The following is a 21,415-nucleotide window of genomic DNA, read 5'->3' as shown; positions in this document are numbered from 1 at the left end:
AGTTTATGACATTGACATAATGTTTATGGCACGTTCATGACTGTGTCATGTAACAGTTATGACAGTGTCATGTCACTCTTATGACGATACCTTCAAGTAAAGTGTTATCTAATATACTATGCTATATTATCAGGGATAGGAATGTTACTTACTATTAAAATGTAATAGGTTACTATTTAAAATGTAAGTAATTGAACTATTTCCCTTACTTAATAAAAGTAATGTAACTTATTACATTTGACATTTCTAACAAACGTTTTCAACTGTTGGGGTAAGTGTACCCATTAAGCCCACCAAAATCTACGTTCAGGTGTTTTTCATGGATACTGATGTCATGTATAAGGGAGATAATTTCTTATAAAAAAAGATTTATCTCTCATTCTCTGCTTTCATTACTTCATGTAGATTGTAGAATATAAAATGAAGGTATTTTATGGAAGAAAAAAAAGCTAAAGTCTGGCATGGGCTTAATTGGCACTGTGACACCATTTAAGCCCATATATGCGCCAAATAAGCCCACATCATGATTTATTTACAAAACAGCAATGTATGTATTCAGTAACATGTTAAATATTTAAAAAATGAGGGAAAAAAACCTTAAAGGTGGCTACATTCATAGGTCTTATGCAGTAATTATTTTGGAATACCTTGGAAAAATCTGCATGAAAATGACAACACATTAATATCTTTCAGGTTTACCGACTTGTCTGTGTTATTATTATTATTACTATTATTATTATTATTATTATTGTATCATTGTTGTTGTTGTCATTACACAGTAGCAGCTGCAGTGTGCAAAGCAAAGCATGCTGGACCACAGCTCTACGCCCAAAATGGCGGCACGATTGAAAAGTTTTGACAGTTTTCTCCGAGTTTGTTTTCATTACAGACTATTTCTTTAGCCGTTTTTAGCTGCACAGCGGCACGCCCTGTTTTGAAATTGGTGGGACACCGGCGTTTTCTCTAATGGTTGAGGTATAACGTAGACGTGAGGATGGCTTTTTTGCTATCAGCTCAGACTCGGGCATCACTTCTTTACCAATCCTAGGCTAGGCTAGGCTAATGTAGACTAGCAGGCTAACTACTTGTCGGATGAGTGCTGGTCAAAAAGCGTCGCAAGTTATGTCTTGTCTCACTCGGATCTCCACCCAGAAGTGAATATGAAGAAGAGGACCTTTACGTAGAAATGGAGGATGATGTGAAAAAAGTGAAAAAGGCAAGTCGGGTAACTACCATACTTTTCAGTCCACAAGTTGACCAACTGTAGCATGCTAACGTACTAGCTAGTCAAGCTAAGTTTAGCCAAATATCAACTCAACTTATGAGGCTGAGGGGAGCAAAACATTCACGATAACAGCGACACACTTACTTTACATCCGATTGAACAACGTGTGGTTAAATGGGAAAAGTGTGATTTACCCATCGGGGATAATGTAAAGATTAGACTGGGCTTAAAGGAGACAGTGAACTGTTTCAAGTTCCAGTTCCAGTGCAGGAATAGCACTTGGTTTTCATTTGTCATGGCTCTCTAAATGCCAACTTTAGCACACCTTGCTCGTTAGTCCACTAGTATATATTTAGATGTCGTGGGTGTTGACAGTGGTAAATGTAAAGGAAATCCCCGGGCATTGTTGTATTGTTAAGGGCAACGTATTATCCGTTTTGAAGCTTTTTTTCTCTCTTTTTCTTTTTAACCGCAGTGACAGTATTTTTAAAAAGATAATGAAAGGCACTTCAAGCTTCCTGGAGTCATAACTCTCATTGTTATGTTAAGGCGTGGGTTGTTGAAGCCCAGTGTGTTCAATATTAGCTGTCAAAGGCAGCGGCTATCAGTGTCAGTCATTCCTACCCACTCTCACACATACTATATAATGATCCACCTCCCGGATCCTGTATGTTCAGACACATACTTGACCTTTCTTTTGCAGACATCCCTTTGTTTTCTATCCCTGTTGTATGTTGTATCTTCTTGAGCTTCTCTGCCTTGGAGGAAATTGAGGAGCAAGCCCTCCGACTGAGCAGCATGAGAGAAGTGTTGTGTCTTGTTATGACTATGCTGTGGTCTGGTCATACCATCATTTTTCCATGACAAAAAAACACCAAAGTTACTTCCCATCTACTTCTTCCTCCTCTTTGAGGGAGGAATTTTTTGGACGGAAATGAAGTGATAGCCCAGTACTTAGAGGGCTTATTGTCACAAGGAAATGTTTTTGCCAGCAGTGCTAACTAATCCAAAGTCTGCCAAAGTTCCACTCAAAACATGTGATCACTTATGATATGTTGACTATTTGTGGCCATAAATCAAAAATAGTCATGATAAATATTTTCAAATGATTACCTTGCACTTTTTGGCTTTTTTGAAAAGCCAAAAATCCTTTAGCTGAGATTATTATTTAATTTTTCCCTTTAATTTCAGTACTGATTAATGTGAATAATATTATAATTCTGTTGATTACCTCTTTTTGCTTGTCTGTAGGACCGTTGGAGCGAGACTTAACTCATGATGCTGACAATTATTGACAAGGTTTAAAAGACTTTCACTTTTTAGGGCTCATTGTCACCAGTGCATGCAGTTCTTGTTTGTGCCACTTGGTGGTAGTAGCGAACAGTGTTTAACCCAGATGTATTTTTGTATTCACTGTATGGAGCATTATATTTTCATGCAGGTTAAAGTATGATTATGAAAACTTTCTGAGTCTGGTAATTGTCAAAGATATGTGGAAAATAATGATCTGGGTAATGAACAGCTGATTTACCTGACAGGAATGCAGGTTGTGTTGACTCACACATTGTGTGTAATGTAATGTACATTTGTGTGTTTTCAGCCCAGCTGGAGTGGTTATTTCTCTAGATAGATGCACACAGTTAAAGAATGAAGAACAATTTAAAATCCAGATGAAACAGCATTTTGAAAGTGTCTAACTTTTATATTGTGACGCATTTCTTGAGTGAACCGAATAGACAGGCGGGATATCGTGGAGTGAGCTTCTCATAATGTGCTGCTAAAAGTTGAGGATTGATTGATCGATGAATGTCATGATATTATTGGTTGGCATAGGTTATATTTTGTTTTACTGGAAGAAAGCAAAAATGGATTTTAAAATAAGAATACTGATCTTATAGGGTTGGACATGTATAATGTAATGGAGGCTCTGCAGAGTATTTCTTGAGATGCAGGTCATACAGTTTTACTTTGAGGCCGTTGTGGGAAACATGAGCATTGTGTTGAATGAAGAAAAACAGGTTGCTTAATATACATGGACATTCAAATATTGACTGCTTTCTTCACTGTGAACAGCTCTTTGTAAACATAATTTATTTTTAAAGATTTTAATTCTTATACCCTTCTGCTTTACGCTAAATACGAGTAAAACAAAACAACAGAAAGGCCACCTCATTTCTTTCTTTGATAACAGACCTTCACCAAAAAAAGGCATCTTAAGGCCATTCACTTGGGTCAGATACAGTAGCTCACGTCTCACATTTCAGTTGTAAAAGCCATACAATGTTAATGCATTTGTCTTCTTCAGCTACATACTGTTGAATAATGCAGTGGTCATACATAGTTGGTGCTGTCCTGTGATGGTCTAAAGGAAATTAATTTCACATAGGATGAAAGATTTAAATGCACCTTTCTGACCTTTGCTGCATTTGTGATGTTCTCCAACACAGGTGTGACCTTTTCTGATAGAGATCATTGTAAATGTGAACTCTGTGGTTAGCATTATAGAATATGTCAGTGGTTTAGCAGTGCTGTATATGAGTGAGTCAGTGTGAGAGACAGGGTGAGTGGATTAAACATTCATCACATCACCTTTTAAAACCAAAAGGTGTGGTGTAAAGTTCTCATCACCACACCTCACTTTGCAGCAGTGTTCAAAACAACAAGAGAAGTCAGCCGCAGCTTTTTAAGAGAGCTTAAATATTCAGAGTGTGAACGCGCGTGTCATCACAGGAAGTTGTGGCTGGTCCCCTTCCTGTGCTTGTGCTGGTGTATAGAGACAGAAACACTTCCCTTCCTTTGTGAGGTTGCACCCCCTCACATACACTCAGACACTGTTTGATCCGGCGTGTTTCTCACCAGTTGGCAGCTGTCTCTGTTTGTGAAGAGAAGCAACAGGTGACCGGTTCAGACAGTGTGAGCGGAGCAGCATCTGTAGTCGAGCTGCGTGCCCGTCGTTGAATAGACAACTCTTTTAGCATTTGGGTTCATGGAGAATGAGGTAGGCTGTTTTAAAAATACATCGGATCTAGAAACGTGCTTCTTTTTCTTTTTTTTTAATCATGCTTACAGGGTTAATATAATGCCCAAAATTTCACAGAGCTCTTTAACAGTAATACAATGTTGATATCGCACCACTTGATATGAGAGCTTATTGATAATTTGAATGCATTTTTTTTACTTGATCCAAGCAAAACTCTACACAGGTTCTCAAGCAAATACTGAGACATTTTTGAGTAAATGGGGAAATAATGCAAAATGCAGTTTCCCTTTGGACATGCTACTGTTGACATTTGATCCGCGTATTTCAGGTAACACACAGAGGGCTTCCATCTGCTGTTTGCTACTCTGCAGCTTAACAGCATGGTCAGGGACAGCAGAAATGACAAGGCATGCAAGTACCACAGTTAGCAGAAGTTTGATGTAGGTTCTCCTTTTTTGTGGAAGTTTTTTTTTTTGGAAGTTTTACTGTGGTGCCAGTTCTTTGCAGTTACATCACGTGTGCTGTGGTTATGAAATCCTGTAATCATACACAATGTGCTTTTGCAGAGAATCAGAAATTCTGGCTTTTAATTTAGTTTGACATTCTATATATCCACACACACTAAATCACATCTTTTGACAACAAAAGAAGAGACCGTTTCTTGTTATGTTACCGCAAACACAATAGTATTGTAATTTTTCTCAACCCTGCTCTCTTTGTCTTTCTTCACTAGCCTGGCATCGTGTCTCCGTTCAAGCGAGTTTTCCTGAAAGGAGAGAAGGGGAGGGACAAGAAGGCCCAGGAGAAGGCCACTGAGCGGAGGGCCCTCCACACCTTCTCACTCTCTCAGCCTGATCACCGCATTGACCCTGACATCCTGCTTAACGATTACATTGAGAAGGAAGTTAAAGTGAGTAGAAGCAGCAGAGGTAGAGATCACCTAACTGAAAACTGAAAATGTAGTGGTGCTCATTCATTAGACGAAGATAACAGATTAGTCATTTGTTCTGTGACATATTGGTTTATTTTTAGTGCATTTTATGTCTTTTTCAGTATTTGGGGCAGCTGACATCAGTTCCAGGATACTTGAACCCATCAAGTCGGACAGAAGTCCTCCAGCTCATTGACAATGCAAGGGTAAGCATCTGACTAAGAGGATTTAACGTGATCAATTACTTTTTATAATTCTCTTTATTTTTTTAATCGGTTTATATATTTTTCATAACTGACAAATAATATTAAAGTCAGTGTGAGTTTGACATACCACAGAAAAGTGTGTTGTTAACCACCCTGCCAAATTTGATGATTAAAAAATCGCCAAATATATGAAATTAGGCTTCTAAGTTGTGTAAAAATCAGCCTCTTTCTCTGCTACCAAACACTGTGGGCGTGCTTGCTGAGTTCGCTCAAACTCCGCCCCTACCAAGTGTCACCTGTCAATCAAAGTCACTACCTCTACCTAAAACATGGACGCTATTTCTGAGAGCTTTCTGCCGCTAGCTCAGCTGCTAGCTCGGCAGCTAACTCAGCTGTAGTAGTAGTAGTGTTATATGTAGTAACCTAGTGGTGGTTAACTCGCCACTAGGCAGGTTAACCACTGAGGAGAGTGGACTCTCGGTCTTATATAGTAGGGGAGGGGCCAAGGTCACGCTGCATGCGGGTACGCCACTACAACACGGGGTAGCCCTTTTTTTGCAGGCTAAGAAAATCAGGAAAAATGAGAGGGTGAGAAACAGTTTAAGGCTCTATCTCCAAAATTCAGTACTGCATAGATAGCCTGTTCACGTGTTTTCTGTAACCATTTTCCAACATGTATAATATGTTTAGAAGTAAATCAATGATTTGACTTTACACAGACTTCCCTTAATAAGTACAATCCCTTTTATGCAAACAAATGGCCTAATTTTAATTGTGCAAGTGCAACAGCAAGTGCAAGGTGGTATGTCTGGGCCGCACAGACTGTGTGGGCGTCTCCATGCGCACGTGCTGTCTTGGTTTATGAATGTGCAGCAGCGCAAAGTGCAAACAGGCCGAGGGAAGGTGAATAGAGATCAGTGGGTGCGGTGATATAATTCTCAGTCACATCACTGCTCTCATAGCTCACAACAAACAGAAAGCTTTTCTTCAGGAAATGGACAGATCACAGAGTCATGACATGAACACACTTTCAGTAATGATACTAATGTATCTCAACATGCACAGTCACAAAGTTCAGTATTTAATGTTATACAGCAGCGTTTGCACTGCAGTGTGTTTCAAGGTTGAAATGAGAGCAAGACTCTACTTTTGCTTGAAAAAAAGTGGCAAAAATAGACTTTGATGAGCTCTGCTAACATGATGCATCCTTCATAAAAAAGCTGAATATTGAGTTTTAATCGACCAGTCTGTCGTGTGTGGTTATACTGTAGCAGCCTTAATGACATAGGAGACTTGATGAAGACAGTTGAACTTGAACACAGTGAACACGCTGCACTCTGGGACGGCACCTCTCAGATTCTGCAGGGATTTAATTAATTGAAAGAGAAGCTTTTCTTACAGTATAAAGCAGAGATGGACAGCAGATACTGTAACAATCACCCACATCCATTTAGAGATCAGTGCAGACTAGTTTACTGACTGTCCTGCTTTAAACACATTAAATGTTATCTTTTGGGGGATCCTGTTTGGCGAGTGTTCAAATGAAATGCATGTATAATTTAAGCATTAGTCTTTTGCAGCAAGTATTTAGTTTGATCCTCCAGATAAAATCACAAAGCAGAAATGGACTGATGTTGCGCCACAAATAGAGATAGAGATATCTGTTTTTAGTGTGACATCAACCATAGTACAATGCAGCTTCATTTGACTGTCCGTCAAACAGTCTGAATGCTGCTTGTACTGATTGTTGCTCCTCTACAAAAATATGGGCCAAAGAATACAGTTGATAAAAGCTTTAATAGTTACGTTTATCAATGGTGAATTGAATATTAAAGCTGTCATATATGGTATGTAGAAATCATCATAACATAGATAATGACCCCCATCGTGTTTGTCTGTTTCTCAGAAGTCACATCAGTTGGCAGGCCAGCTGACATCAGAGCAGGACGCAGTGGTGAGCTTGTCAGCATACAACATCAAGCTTGTGTGGCGCGATGGAGAGGACATCATCCTGAGAGTGCCCATCCATGATATTGCTGCTGTGTCCTACATCAGGGATGACTCGCTGCACTTTGTTGTGATCAAAACAGGTGAAACAAAATCACATACAGGCTCCTGTCAGAGCTGAGATGTAAAATGAAGCTTACAGAAACTCAATACACAGAGATGTCATACAGTTGTAGTATGTTTTTGAAGTTGCGGTATGGGATTGCTTAAGGACGGTTAATAAACAGGGACCAATGAAGATCTGATTATATGAAATCCAGTTTCAAAAGTGCTTAAATGACATTACTAGGAAAGCAATGTGCAATAATGTGGAATTACATACTCAAATAATGTGTCCCAAAACAACTCATATATTTCAAAAATGTTAAAAGTGTTGTCTGCTAAGTTGGCGACAAATGAATAATCATATTTATTTTGGTGTATTTTCAGCCCAGGAGTCAGGAGGCTCTCCCTGCCCCAGCTCGTGTCCTGATCTCAACAAATCTCAGACCCTGAGCTCCTTGTCAGAGAGCGGAGCTGTGCTTGTGGAAGTCTGCTGTCTGCTGGTGCTGGCAGTTGATAATAAGGTTGTTTTTTTGTTGTTTTTTTGCTGTGAAGCCATGCTAACAACAAACATGTTTAGAGCAGCTAAATGGAAATCTGCTGACTAGGTTAAGTGTAATTAAATGGGTGAGAACAATAACTTTTAAACATGATGCTTTTAAACCAAGTTAACTTACTGAGACAGTCTTAAAATGTGAAATTAAATTGTTGCTGTACTGAATGTAATTTGAACAACGTCATAAATTATCCTCAAGAAGCAGTTTTGTTGGTACAATGAGATGGGTGCTGACTTCTTTAATTAAAAAAAAAAAGTTCATGCATTTTTACTGATATGTTGACTGGAAATTGTTACCAATCTCATAGAGGGATCATTTCAAATGATATTACATTATTTCAAGATAATGCCAACATGAATGTGAAAAGATTTGTCTGTGGTGTCTTAAAGTAGTTTTCACTTGAGTCCATTGTTTGCAATCCCTGGTAGCCTGCTGGTTGGGACGGTTGCCACATGGCTGTGACATCGGCAGCAGATCTTTTTGTTGCATGTTGTTTCATGTCACTCCCTCTGCTTGTTTCCTGTTTTTTCTCAACTATCATTATCCAATGAAGGCATAAAACATGCTCCAAAAACTGTATATAAAAAAAGAGTGCATTGTTAATTGCTTCCCTTGTCTTTGTCTTCCAGGCAGCAGCAGAGGAGCTATGTCTTTTGCTCAGCCAGGTCTTTCAGATAGTTTACACCGAATCAACCATCGACTTCTTGGACAGAGCCATTTTTGATGGAGCAACTACGCCCACCAGACACCTTTCTCTATACAGTGGTAAGAAAAAGAACTGATCGGCTATTTAGAGAAAAAAACACCACAAATGCATGTTCAAAAGATGATTGCTATTATTTGTTAAATAAGTATATCAAATAGATATACACTGTCATATTACAGACTTTGGAGTCTTGCCATGGTACTAAAGTTTCAGAGCAGTAGTCTGTTACAAACCTGTAAATACCCATTACCTTCAATTTGCAGATGACTCTTCAAGCAAAGTGGATGTTAAGGAGGCATTTGAAACAGACGCCAGCACATTGTAAGCACTCAGTTGAAGAGTTCTACCTCAGTGACAGGTTTACATTTCAGGCACTGTGATCAAGACCGATTTTGACACCTCTCTGAAAATGTTGCAACTTGTACTCTCAGTCCTTTCCAGGTTTCTATGGAGGCAGACGGGAATTCTCCATCAGCTTCCACGCCAGCTTCCCCTCAGACGAAGACTGCAAGTGAAGGAGAACTCAGCACCACAGCTGCAGAGCTGCTTCAGGACTACATGACCACAGTATGACTATTGGCACTTTTCCACTATACAGTTCTAACACTACTCGACTCGACTCGACTCGACTCGTTTTTTTTGCGTTTCCACTAGGGATAGTACCTGGTACCTGGTACTTTTTTTAGTACCTACTCTGCCGAGGTTCCAAGCGAGCCGAGCCGATCCGATACTAAATGTGCCGTTAACTGACTGCCGGCCACTGATTGGTCAGAGAGTCGTCACTGGAAGAGTCATGAGCCGTCCCACACAAGAATCAAACCCAGCATTTTTTAAATACCGACAACAGCGTTAAAGCGATTCGGCTCTCTTCTCTTGGTTTGTGTGTGACAAAAGGCACAGGCCGAGCAGCAAGTACACCATCGCCTCCATGTTCTCCATTGTTTATGTGTTTGTGTCACATATAAAACGAAGTCACTGCAGTTTCGTGCAGCCGTGCTATGACGACCCAGCCCACGTTGAGTAGGTACTATAGTAATGGAAAAGGTCGTTCCTGGTACCGTGTCAAGCCAAGTAGTGCTAGAACTGTATAGTGGAAAAGCACCATATTTCACCTCCTCATTCTTTGTCCATTTCTGTTATTGTGAATAGAATTAGTAAAAGCTTTGCTAAGGCAGGTTTTACAAGCTGTATTTATATTTGGTTAATTGATTTATTTTTTAATTTAATATCCTTTTCTATCCCCTCTAGCTGCGGACAAAGCTGTCATCCCAGGAGATCCAGCAGTTTGCAACTCTGCTCCATGAATACCGTAACGGTGCCTCCATCCATGAGTTCTGCATTAACCTTCGACAACTCTATGGGGACAGCAGGAAGTTTCTTCTACTTGGTACGACTACGCTACACTTCATCTTGTCAACTGGAGGGATTCAAAGTGCTAAATTTGGCTGGAATTCTAAAAGTCGCAACAGCATCCTGCCCAAGGATATCCATGTCATTGATCCATGTTTTGATTTCCAGAGCCCTTTTTAGCTTTATAGGACTGAGGTCATGCTATGTGAGACTAGTTTGTTTTTTCAGTAACAGTGTAAATCATCTGATCACTGATTTAATGAAAAGATATCCAGACATTGGGCCAGATGTAAGAATATGTTCATCTGTCATGCTTTTTTTGTGAGGTCGAATTTATGAGTGTGCCACGTCGAATTCACCAAACACTCGTATCACCAGGAAACAGTCATAAATGACCTTCGTAAATATGATTAATCCCACCTGTTCTAAATGAACGCGAGTTCCCGAGAATAGTAAATTAACTAACTATTTCAATGGCGGAAAAATGCTCACTGCGCCAGGCACATGGCCTCAAAGGGTCGGACTTAAGTCCCCTCGTGTTTTGGGCATAACACCTAATAAACCAACCAGAGTGTCATCTTGGTGGATTGTTAGTTTGAAGGGGGATTTACCAGGATTGGTCACAAGACTAAATTGACAGTTTCATTGATCATTACTGCGATTGACTGATTCTGATACATAGTGGCACGTCATTGTGACTTTTTTTAATATGTTGATGTACATCATAATATGAATTCACATTGTGGTCCTTTTATTTGTGATGTTTTGCATGTTTGTGTGCACCAGCCTATCTAGGAACATAGTGGACTCTTGATGATGAGCCCTTTAATAACAGTGACATATGCACCAGTGACTTTAGACCTGTGTCTTTTGGTCAGTAGCGCAGTCGCTTTCCTCTGCCTCAAAATAGCAACATGCCACCAATGCACCTGACCACACCTCATTTTGAGACCAACACGCCCATAGGCGCACAGACTGGTGCAAGTGCATTTGCTGTTTAGACAACGTGGGCGCAGGGTGAGAAAATGACAACTGCGCCGGGGGGAACTAACAAAGACACATGCGGCGACCGCAAAATGTGGCCCTTTATGATCATATTTGTTAAACCTTTGTCCTTGTTGCCTGCAGGCCTGCGACCCTTCATACCAGAGAAGGACAGCCAGCACTTTGAGAATTTCCTCGAGACTATTGGTGTCAAAGACGGCCGAGGCATCATCACTGACAGCTTTGGCCGTTACCGACGTACGGCCAGCTCCGCCTCCGATTCCACAACCAACGGTAACGGAGCAGCAGGAGGAAGCGGAGACAGCGCAGCTTCAGACGAGGGCCAGGAGGCTTCCGAGGGTGACGAATGGGACCGTATGATCACTGATATCAGTAATGACATTGAAGCTCTTGGCTGCAGTATGGACCAGGAGGGAGTGACACCTTGACATGGTGAACTGATGGCTACTGCTCACATTACAGTTGTGACCAGTAGACATGAGCTGAATGGATCAGATGAAGGTGATCCTTCGCACTGAAATAAGATTTGGTTAATTGTATTTTCCTCTAATTGTCAAGAGGATGCTTCATAGCCCCTAAGCTCTCAAGGAACCTATTCCCACAAACTGAACATGAAACATGAAGTCAACAAATGCACTTATGCAGACCCTGTAGATGACATGCAGTCAGTTGGCTATTTTTGCATTTGCCTCTGATTATATTTTAAGATTTTTTTGTTTTTGTACTCATTTATTGGCAGTATCTGCCACTGCTGTCAGCAATGTAGCAACAATCTTCAGACTCTTTGAGACTGTTTTAGAAGGTTAAGATGGAGGCTGTACTGGTTTTTGCTTTTGTAGTATTATTATTATAATTATAATTATTATGAATTATCATTATTATTATTATTATTATTATTACAGGTCAATCAGCTTCATCAGCCAGGAGAACTTTGGTTTTCTTCATTTATTTTTCACATTCGTGTGTTGCTGTGAGTGTAACATTTTGCTATATATAGTTTTGTTTTTCAGTAAGATTTGTGTACCACTTTGTTTTACACTATCATTTATCAGTGTTTACTCATTTATATATATTTTTGCCTTATTCAAACTGACCAAGGAAATGCTGTAAAACAAAAAATTCTCATTCAATGGAAGCGATTGAGTGAAAACTGTATTTGACAAAGCCAGTTAGCTGATGGCTGATGTAACATTGTGATTTTGAAGTTTTCGTTCTCATGCAGTTCATTTTGTTCTGTCTTGTGACATTACATGTATCTGTCATTGTGCCTTTACACTGCAGTACTGCTGCCAACTGTCTGTCACACACACAGACGTGGAATTATGAACTGTAACTACAGTTGTTGAGCAAATGGTTATTAAATAACAGCTACTTAACACTGAGTGTCTGTTTGGTGTTATATACAATTGATTAGTATCTTTACACCCACCTTAAATGTTATCAGTGCTCGCTGGCACGCAGTTTGAAGTGAAACTTCTCATTTAATTTGATTTTACATCATACATCCTGATTATGATCTTCACTGACTGATCATTTGCTTGGATGCACCTAAGCTGCTGTGGAACTTCAGCCTGAGTTTCATCTAAGCTGTCACGCTGGATGTTGCTGAATGCCCTCAAAGTAAGGGATTAGTTTTGTGAGTCAGAGGGACGAGAAATTGGCAGGACAGCTCAAGTTGAGCACATTCCGTTCTGTAAAACCACTCACCAGGTCTTCGTTATATTTTCATCACCAATCCGCTTCTATAAGAGTTTCCTTTTGAGTTTAAACGTAAAAAATAACCATGAATCAAGAGATAGTGTTGTGGGAATGGGGCAGGGTTATAGGAGTGCATGTACAGACTGGAACACTACACCTGAGCTCAAATAGCTTCTTTGGCTTGAGACAGTCTGCCCTGAACAAAAGGACATAATCAAGGAGCCTATAATCTCACGGTACAAATCTGGATTAATTTTCATTACACAAACAGAGTTTTGTTAGTTAGCTGTTCCCATGTGTGACAATGGTGCTTCATTGTTTTGGGTAATGAAGGAGAGTAAATGATTGTTTTTGTTTTGGTCTCAGTATAATTGAACTGCTGCCTGCTTTCTCACAGTTCTTGAAGGAATTGTAATTGGCTTCCTGTAAATTCTCATCCTAATCCAATTTTAGACAGAACAGAATCACTCTAGTGTGTTTTATTTTAAGCAAGTAATCATTATATAGATCATTTGGTTTAATAACGTCATTAATGGATCTCAAGCTGGTTTACAGAGAGTTCGCCAATTATCTTTTTCATGGACCGGAGAAGAAGAATCAGACTGGTGTTAGCTTGTTGAGCCTATATGTTGCTTGTTTCATTGAAAAAGGTTACTGTTGTCAAGAATGAAAAGGTGTCACTTTAGACTGTGCTATGAGCTAAATGCTAATATCAACCTCATAATGATACTGGTGTTAAGCAGGTTTAAAAGACAGGTTCACAGTTTTTCGAGTCAGTCATAAAACAATAGTCAGGTGCCCATATGAACATTGAAATAGCATTTTCTTGTCCTAATCATCAATTCTATGCAAAAAACCCTGTAAATCCCGCACATGTCCACTTGATATGATAAACTCTGGAACTATGGTGAGTGCTGAAGCCTCATATATGCTTCAGATAAACCTTTTAACACATTTTTGTACAAATGACTGTGTGGACACACTGTAGATTTTGGCCCTCATTACTTACATTGAAAGACCATTTTAAGAGGATCTATTAATAGCCAGTATGAACAGGAGGAATGATCAAAGTGACTGTTGTTTTAAGACACTTGAAAAAATGTGAACCTATCCTTTAATGTTTATCATGTTCACCCTCATTTACTGCTGTAATTGTTGATGTATTAGGTCATAAACCAAAGTAAAACAATGGCCAACAATGGTTTGACTTGAAGATGCTACTAAAGTTAACTGATAACCTGATTCATTTGGATTCATCCTCTAGGGAATGAATGCCTGTACTAAATTGTATGCAATCCATTCAGTTGTTGAAATATTTCACTCACAATTAAAAAGGGGAAATTAGAGGATAACCAAAGTCAGAAGGATTTATCTCTTGGGATCTATGCATCCAAATAGTTGCAATATTTCAGTGTAGACAAAATGGTGAAATGACCACTATTTCTTTCCAAATTGAATCAAACTGCTAGCATAGCTAAACGCTAGTGTATGTGTTATCTATCATTTCTTAACTTCTTAATTTGTTCTTAAATTCATGTAGAAACTTTTCACTGTTTGATTTTCTTGTTTTTGCCATTTCTGTCAAAATTTGATTGGCCAGAACCTAAATCAAAAGGCCTGTGAGCCTTAGCCAACCAATTCCAGTGCTGAAAAATAGTTACATCACACCACTTAATTTTGATCCACTCAAGAAACCTATTGCCCGCCAACTGAATCTGAGCACTCAGCCCATTCCAAAATGAAAAAAGAATCTGCAAGCTGGGGGCTTTTCCCCCAAATAATACTCACTGAGAAAGTTCTGTTTTTATGTTTGTTCTTTTTTAGCTCCTGGACATGTTTAATATGTGTCCAGGAGCCAAGCCAAATCTTCCCCTGACCTTATAAATCTTATTTTTCAGCAACTTACACACCAGGAGTTTAATTGTGTGGTCATGCTTAAGGCCTCATGCATTTGCCATGCGCCTTGTTTCTCCAACAGAAACAGTCTGATTCAACACTTATTTCCACACAATTAAAATGAAGAGTGACATTGCTTGCTAAAGGTCTTCCATAGAGTGGTCACAAAAAGGTCTAGCTTTGTTGAGTGTCATAAATGAGGGAATAGGAATTTTGTCATGACGACATCCAAGTTAGCTTCCAAAAAGCAGCAATTTTGATGAATAACCTAATAAATAATCAGTTAAAATACTGCTGTTAAACCCCCTTTGTTTATTTATTGTGCTCTTCTCTGGGCAGTGGTGCTCTCGACTTCAAAAATGTCTCATCCTTACTGTAAATCTTTGCTGAGACAGGGTGTGCTGAGACGTTCCTACACAAAAGCTCGGCGTGAGACGCAGTCTGGGATTCCCGCCAGTCTCACCCTGTGGTTCACCTTAGTGAGGTTTCTCTCTCTGCTGTTCGTGCTTGAGTTTGCAACTCAGTCATGCTGAGAACTGCATCTCTGTGGTGTCATGTCTGTTATATTCCTGGCAATGTCATGAACATCAGATAAAAAAGGCCCTGGTTAAACGTGTTGTGTACAGATGAGGACTAAAAGACAAGACAGTGAAAAACGGACTACTTACTTTTAAAATAAATATAAACCTCCCTTGAATTGAATGGGATATCTTTTATAACTATGGTCCAAATCACCCCAAAACAATCTAATTATTTAAACCCTTGTGGCCTAATTTCAGCATAGAAATTGTGGCCTCTGATACAGTGTCTGGTCTTCATGGTTCAGCAGCAGAGATAGCACTTGATTTTATGCCTGTCAAATCATTTTGTCATGCAAATGAGATGGTATAAGCATGAAATTCATAAAATGGAAAACTCTAGGGACAGCTGTTGGGAGTCCAAGTAAGCACAGTCAAAACTACTTTTTGCTTTTAACAATTGCTGCACAGTATGCACTGTAATTGCAATAGCTTAAATATAGTTTAAAAAATGAAATTAAACCACTTTGAGGTTATTAGCAGGCCAATAGATTATGTATGTGATGGCCCCGTTGGCATCCATTCAGTCTAAAGGAGATGTGGCTTTCAGCAGCAATAAGCCCACATAAAGCTGGAGCTCATGCATGAAAATCTCAGGCTCAGCAAAGTCATTCATGACCTGCCACTTCAGGCCCTCCAGATGGAGAAAGACACAAGGATCAGTGATTGGGGTACAGGCTCTCACATGCAAAACTCATGAGCCCCACGCACATGTATTCATACATAACCATAGCTGTGGGAGTCTGAATTGTTTACACAAGCTCTTGTGCAAAAGCATTAGGGCAAAAATGACAGAGAGGCTCACATGCAGAAAGAAGATGAGGGACCCTGGATTCATTTCATTTTTCCAAAGTTCAAGCATATGTTAATGTGTGATATGCCATCTATCACAATGAACCATGAAACTTTTAAAAACTAAAAGTACATTTTAGGTGTAGATTTTAGGGGTTTAGTGTAGACATATCCTGCCTTCAACTTCCGAGTGATTGCTTCCTCATTTCTAAGATCTGTCTATGGTTCAGTGAGCACTTCAACACATACACGGTTAAATGTGTTGATGAAAGACTCCTTATCCTGTGTTTGAGTGGCAGGTCTTACTGCAAGAAAACAAACCAACATATTATATCATTAAGATTGAAACAAAAAGCATCCAAGCATGTTTTGGTGAATTATTTATTTCCAGTTCAGTTGTGAAAACATACCAGCATTTACAATGAACCATTTAAGATGTTTTACTGGACCGATTTTAGGTATGTTCAATTCAATTAGTGGCTTTAGTGGCTTAGCAACACAAGATCACGTTGACATACTAGAGCAGTTAATTTTTGTGTTGTGGCATTGGGGGTGGGGTGGGGGGGACTTAAATACTAAGTCTTGTATTACAACAGGAAGATAATCATACTGTAATGTTGCCGTTAATCTTGTAATTTCACTGCCCAGTGTTCACTACTGTGGTCAACCAATGAGATGTCTATGTTAGTGTGTGAGAACTTTCAAGCTGTGGTTTTCTTCAGGTTGGGCCACAAGGAATGACATCTCCAACCCTCCAACTACATAATGACCATAATAGGCTCAAATATTATAGTCCCACAATTCAAATACAGTTTTTTTCATGACCACATTTGATGGTTACTTCCAATGATACATCCAATTACAACTACCGACATAGCAAGATAATCCATACCCATGTGATTTGGTACACGAAGATATCTATATGGGTTATAATTCAATGTTTATCTACATAACTGTGCTGACAATGCTGTCTCAAATGGTTACTTCCTAACCGGAGCTCAACAATTAGAGCATAAAAAAGGCAATATTGTTCAAGACGTCCTTACTTATAAGAAGAAAACGTAAGCAAAGGACTGCAAACCATCATACCAACTAGTGTATCATTTCAATCATATTCTACAAAACAACATTGTTTTCTAAATTGATACTACTACTCATGAACTAAAATAAGCATTGGGTTTATATGGTACATTTCATATCAATAATAAGGAATCTTGTTAAAAGCACAACATGTTTAGATCAAGATCCAGAACATGGAACCAAGATACAGAGGACTACCAGGGTACAGAGCACCGTATGCAGTAAAAACATATTCAAATAATATGTGCTTGATAACTCTAGGCTTGTAGATGGGAAGTACTTAAGTCCCAGGAAACAACCAAAGCACTGGCTTAAAAGTGGACAAGAATACATTTGAGATTGCCTTTCTGTAGTCTCAAAACTGCAAATATTTAGTTTCAAGTTGGGACAGCGTGCAGGTCTAAAATCTGCTGTGGTTTTAAGACAGAGAGGTTTCTGTATAGAGTATAGCTGCCGTGTAGTTTAGTGGCAAAAACACTATATATGTACTTACTAAACTTCTTAATCTACTTCTAGCTAAATGATATACATTACCTAAATCTCTCTCTTTCATTACAGGAACTGTAAAACAGGGTTTACATCTACTGTAGGTTCTTTCTCACTATATTGTGGTTGTGTCCTAATTGCACAAAGGATTTCACCATAATCTGGTGTCTTGCAGCAGAGCAAAGATAGTATGAATCAGCCTGTTTTTAGACACGACTCCTTGACTGAAGTTCTATCAGTCAGCCACTAGCAGAGTGAGAATCGGCGTGAGTTAATGTTCATCTTGGTAACGCCGATGAGTCGCAGTGGGGCAGAGAGGCCGAGGCCTGGGGTGACCGGGCATTCACACAGCAGGTCAGACAACTCATCCCGCTCCTCAAGGCCGAAGGTGGCGTCATTAAGCATCCTGCGATGAAGGTGACACGTCTGCTCGATCTTCAGCTTGTTGATGTCGCTTCTGAGCCGCATGAGCTGCCTAGCCAACTGCTGGTCCTGAAGGCGCATGTCTGTCTGCGAGAGGAAAGATAGAGATGAAGACAGATAAAGACGGAAACATTAAAAAAACTGTTGATTAACTCAGTCAATTAATCAACTACAACTTTTATAACTGAATAAATGTTCATGAAGAAGTAGTGTTGTTCTTCTGGTTGCAGGTAAATCATTTTTAGACAACTTGCAACAAAAATTCCCACATGGGCCAACTTCAGCACTCAGTGATAATTTAACAGTGAAACCATATCCATGACCATTTTGCAGCTCCAAGCATGGAGGAAGGCCATGAGATATGGTTGAAAGGTTTGGAAACAACAAGGATACTTGACATTTTATCTACCGGGAGAATGTTTTTGTAAAGCTGCTGCCTTTTGCTGCTGGTCCAACTAATCTGGTAACTTATGCTCATGCATATTTGTTGTGTTATTTGCTGTTTATAAATAATTGATTAAAATAAAATATTCAATGGACTAATCTGCAATTTTAAATGTATATATCTATATATATATATATATATATATAGATATACGCTGTACACATATGTTGTATATACTTTATTGTTATATTATGAACAGAAATGTCAATTTCTTGAAAAAAGATCAATACCACTCTCATGTGTGTGGAATATGAAACTACAGCCGGCAGCCAGTTAGTTTAGCATAGAGACTGTTGAGAAGTTCAAACAGCTAGTCTGGTGCTGTCTGTGTTAATAGGACCAAACCCCCTATTAACACATCTAAAGCCCAATAATTAACTTGTTTGTTTAATCTGTACAAGAATTGAAGTGTGAAAACAGTGATTTCTGGTTTTACTGGAGGCGATAATTAGTGACTTTCAGAGGCACTACAGTAGTAAGCAGATTTTGTTACCTGTGGCTGTAGCTTCAAATTTACTCTACAAACATGAGAAAGATGTTAGAGTAAGAGTATTTGTGTACTTCCCATAATATCAAACAATTCCATTAAACAAAATTTTTAACATGTTGAACTGACTTTACCTACATACTGTGTGAGTCTAACTGTGCCAATGCCCCTTTGCATGCTCAGTACAAGTTAATGAACCATTGGTAAATGTGTAGCGTAATTGAGCAGAGTAAAAGTGACTACACTTGCAGAAACTGTGTGTAAGAAATACTATTGCCTAAGCCCCAATTAATCTCACTGACTAATCTGAATTTTCTTCTAGACAGTAATTGGACATTGTTCAATATAGCTAAATAGCAAGAAGTTGTCTCCTTTCTGGCCTTTAAATGCAACATTATAAAAGTAACAACTTTGAAGTGCCTCACCAGCTCTCTCCTGAGCCAACTGAGAGCCTCATCGATGTTCCCAAATCCCTTCAAAACACCTGATGGCAGCTTGCACTGAATCACATCAGGCCCTTCGAGTGTGATTCCCTTCCCTTCAGGCTCCACTTGGATTGGGCCTTTTCTACTTTCCGAGTCTCTGAAGCTTTCCGCCTCTAGTCGGGCTTTCCATTCCAGGTAAGACGGTCTCCTGGTCTCAAGTCTTAATTTCTCTGTCAAGGCCTTCAGGGTCATGAGATGGTCATCTGTAGGCAAAGCCACATCTTCCTCACATTCTGGTTCCTCTAGGACACTGGCACTGTCCACTGTGATCTGAGGAGGTGCCGAGGGTGCTTCCATCGCTAACTACTGTACAAAAAGGTCCTAAAAAGTGCGTGAACATAAAAAATAATGATGAATGCTCTTCATTGGCAGTCACTTTCGTTGTTGGTGATGAACATTGCTTATTGTCCTTCCTGTGCCCTCTCACTGTTCTTGTTACTGCAGTAAATTTTCAAGCAATGTTTGACATGTCCATTGGTGTTTTGGAAGCAGATACTCTTTAGAGCTGTGGAGGAAAAAAAGATGCAAGTTATGAAACATTTGCTGCCTGACAACCATCTCCAAATGACAAGTGATGAATCTAACATGACGTCTGACAAAAAGACAACATCTCAACATCGGCGTGACAGGCTCAGCTGTGTGACAGGTTTGTGTACTTTCTCTGTCTAATTCTGTAAGCTGATTTAAATCGAGCGACCAGTTTCTCACATATCAGATAATAAAGGATCAGCACATTGAGGGGAACACACCTCCAAGACTTTTCATTTAACAGCAGCAAATCGTCTCCATAGCAACGACACAGGCACAGTAAATGAATCAGCAATTTTTCCACCCCCTGTCCTCGGGTCTTAACCAACATGACGACTGGCGGTGGGGCCAACTAGCTGACGTTCTTGCTCTTTTACAGTTAATACATGCTAATTAACATGTTTAAATAAACAACTTTAACAGATCCTGTACATTATAGGCATATTTGGCCTAAGTACTACTCGGCAGACATGGTTAGAATCAAATACAGCAAAATTACACCACAAAATACCACCATTTCCTGAATATGGCATCCAAAAAGCACATGTTACAAACTAAATCTGTAAATCTGCCTCTTACATGATATAGCAAAGCTCCAGCAAAGGCAAGCTCATGAGTAGTGTCCTCTTACACAGTATTCAAACACTTAATAAGTGGTTAGTGCTCAGTTATTCCATAACAGGCACAGCAGACCAGCGGTGAAGTCATTGCCCTTGTATCTAATGATAGGCTTGGCTGTTTTGCAAGGTAAAATAGACCTCTGACTGTGCACAGTAGCAGACCTATTTATGCTCGGGGATGGATCCTCTTTTCATTCTGTACAGGAATCAGTGAGTCTCTGGACACCGCATTGTTACAGGAGACCATAAAAGGAGGTGAAAAATCCATGCCACATGCATTTTTAAAGAGTTTGTAAAGACCATGATTGTACAGTAAGGAAGTGGTTTAGGCTGTGAATAAGAACTGCAAAGCTAAGATGTTTGGAGGGATGGGGGTGAGAAGGTGGGGGGTGGGGTGGGGTGGGAAAAGTGGTCCACATTTTATGAAAAGAGCAATTATTACAAATTATAAAGAAATACAGAGCATAAACACCCAAACCTGTAAAATACTCATTTCAATGATCTTCTTGTTGGCTGCTTGGTGATTTAAGGGGCACTTAAATGAACCCAGACACTTTTAATACAGCAGCAGAAAATCTTTGAGTGAGCGAAGCCACAATTTACATCCTGCATATCAAATGTACCCTAGGGAAAATAACAACACTGATGCATGTAAAGGAAAAAAGACCATAATACCCATTATTCAAATCTCTCAATTGACATCCAAGTATAACCCATACTGTACATTCCTCTAGTTTCAGGGACTTTTGACTGCAGAATTTAACTGCTTAGCAGCATAAAGTTGCAGTGTTACCACACCAGTAAAATTCATTTTGTGGTGTTGGACTATGAGATGCCAAAATTTGGTCTGGCCAAAGAGTTTAGGAAGTCTGGCTCTTCTATCTGGAA

At 39.4% G+C, this 21,415-nt stretch overlaps 2 protein-coding genes across 4 annotated transcripts; one reads left to right on the top strand and one right to left on the bottom strand.

Moving 5' to 3' along the window:
• The first annotated feature begins 834 nt into the window (after positions 1 to 834).
• Positions 835 to 12,385, top strand: ccm2 (CCM2 scaffold protein). Of its 3 annotated transcripts, none has more exons than XM_053337235.1 (10): positions 835 to 1,216; positions 4,939 to 5,115; positions 5,259 to 5,342; positions 7,249 to 7,432; positions 7,779 to 7,915; positions 8,578 to 8,713; positions 8,918 to 8,975; positions 9,086 to 9,221; positions 9,903 to 10,041; positions 11,133 to 12,385. In XM_053337235.1, the coding sequence occupies exons 1-10, from the start codon at positions 1,187 to 1,189 to the stop codon at positions 11,435 to 11,437; spliced, it is 1,386 nt and encodes a 461-aa protein (XP_053193210.1). In that variant the 5' UTR covers positions 835 to 1,186; the 3' UTR covers positions 11,438 to 12,385. The 3 variants fall into 3 exon arrangements, with proteins under 3 accessions (XP_053193210.1, XP_053193209.1, XP_053193211.1); XM_053337234.1 differs by having other exon boundaries at positions 835 to 1,225; XM_053337236.1 differs by lacking the exon at positions 835 to 1,216 and adding an exon at positions 4,011 to 4,223.
• A 5,400-nt stretch (positions 12,386 to 17,785) lies between these two features.
• On the bottom strand, positions 17,786 to 19,676 carry fam167ab (family with sequence similarity 167 member Ab). The gene is made up of 2 exons (XM_053337183.1): positions 19,320 to 19,676; positions 17,786 to 18,049 (listed from the first exon to the last, which is right to left on the bottom strand). Exons 1-2 carry the CDS (start codon positions 19,674 to 19,676, stop codon positions 17,786 to 17,788), a joined length of 621 nt encoding a protein of 206 aa, XP_053193158.1.
• Positions 19,677 to 21,415: the final 1,739 nt, after the last annotated feature.

Source organism: Scomber japonicus, chromosome 17, assembly GCF_027409825.1.
Source record: "Scomber japonicus isolate fScoJap1 chromosome 17, fScoJap1.pri, whole genome shotgun sequence".
NCBI classification, from domain to species: Eukaryota; Metazoa; Chordata; class Actinopteri; order Scombriformes; family Scombridae; genus Scomber; species Scomber japonicus.
This window is presented reverse-complemented; position numbering and strand designations above follow the sequence as displayed.

Coding starts and splice junctions, on each gene's coding strand:
- ccm2 (XM_053337234.1), top strand. CDS start 1,187: ATGGAGGATGATGTGAAAAAAGTGAAAAAGGCAAGTCGG. Junction 8,714..8,917: donor ACACCTTTCTCTATACAGTG/GTAAGAAAAAGA, acceptor TTCAATTTGCAG/ATGACTCTTCAAGCAAAGTG. Junction 9,222..9,902: donor TTCAGGACTACATGACCACA/GTATGACTATTG, acceptor TATCCCCTCTAG/CTGCGGACAAAGCTGTCATC.
- fam167ab (XM_053337183.1), bottom strand. CDS start 19,676: ATGGAAGCACCCTCGGCACCTCCTCAGATCACAGTGGACAGTGCCAGT. Junction 18,050..19,319: donor GTTGGCTCAGGAGAGAGCTG/GTGAGGCACTTC, acceptor TTCCTCTCGCAG/ACAGACATGCGCCTTCAGGA.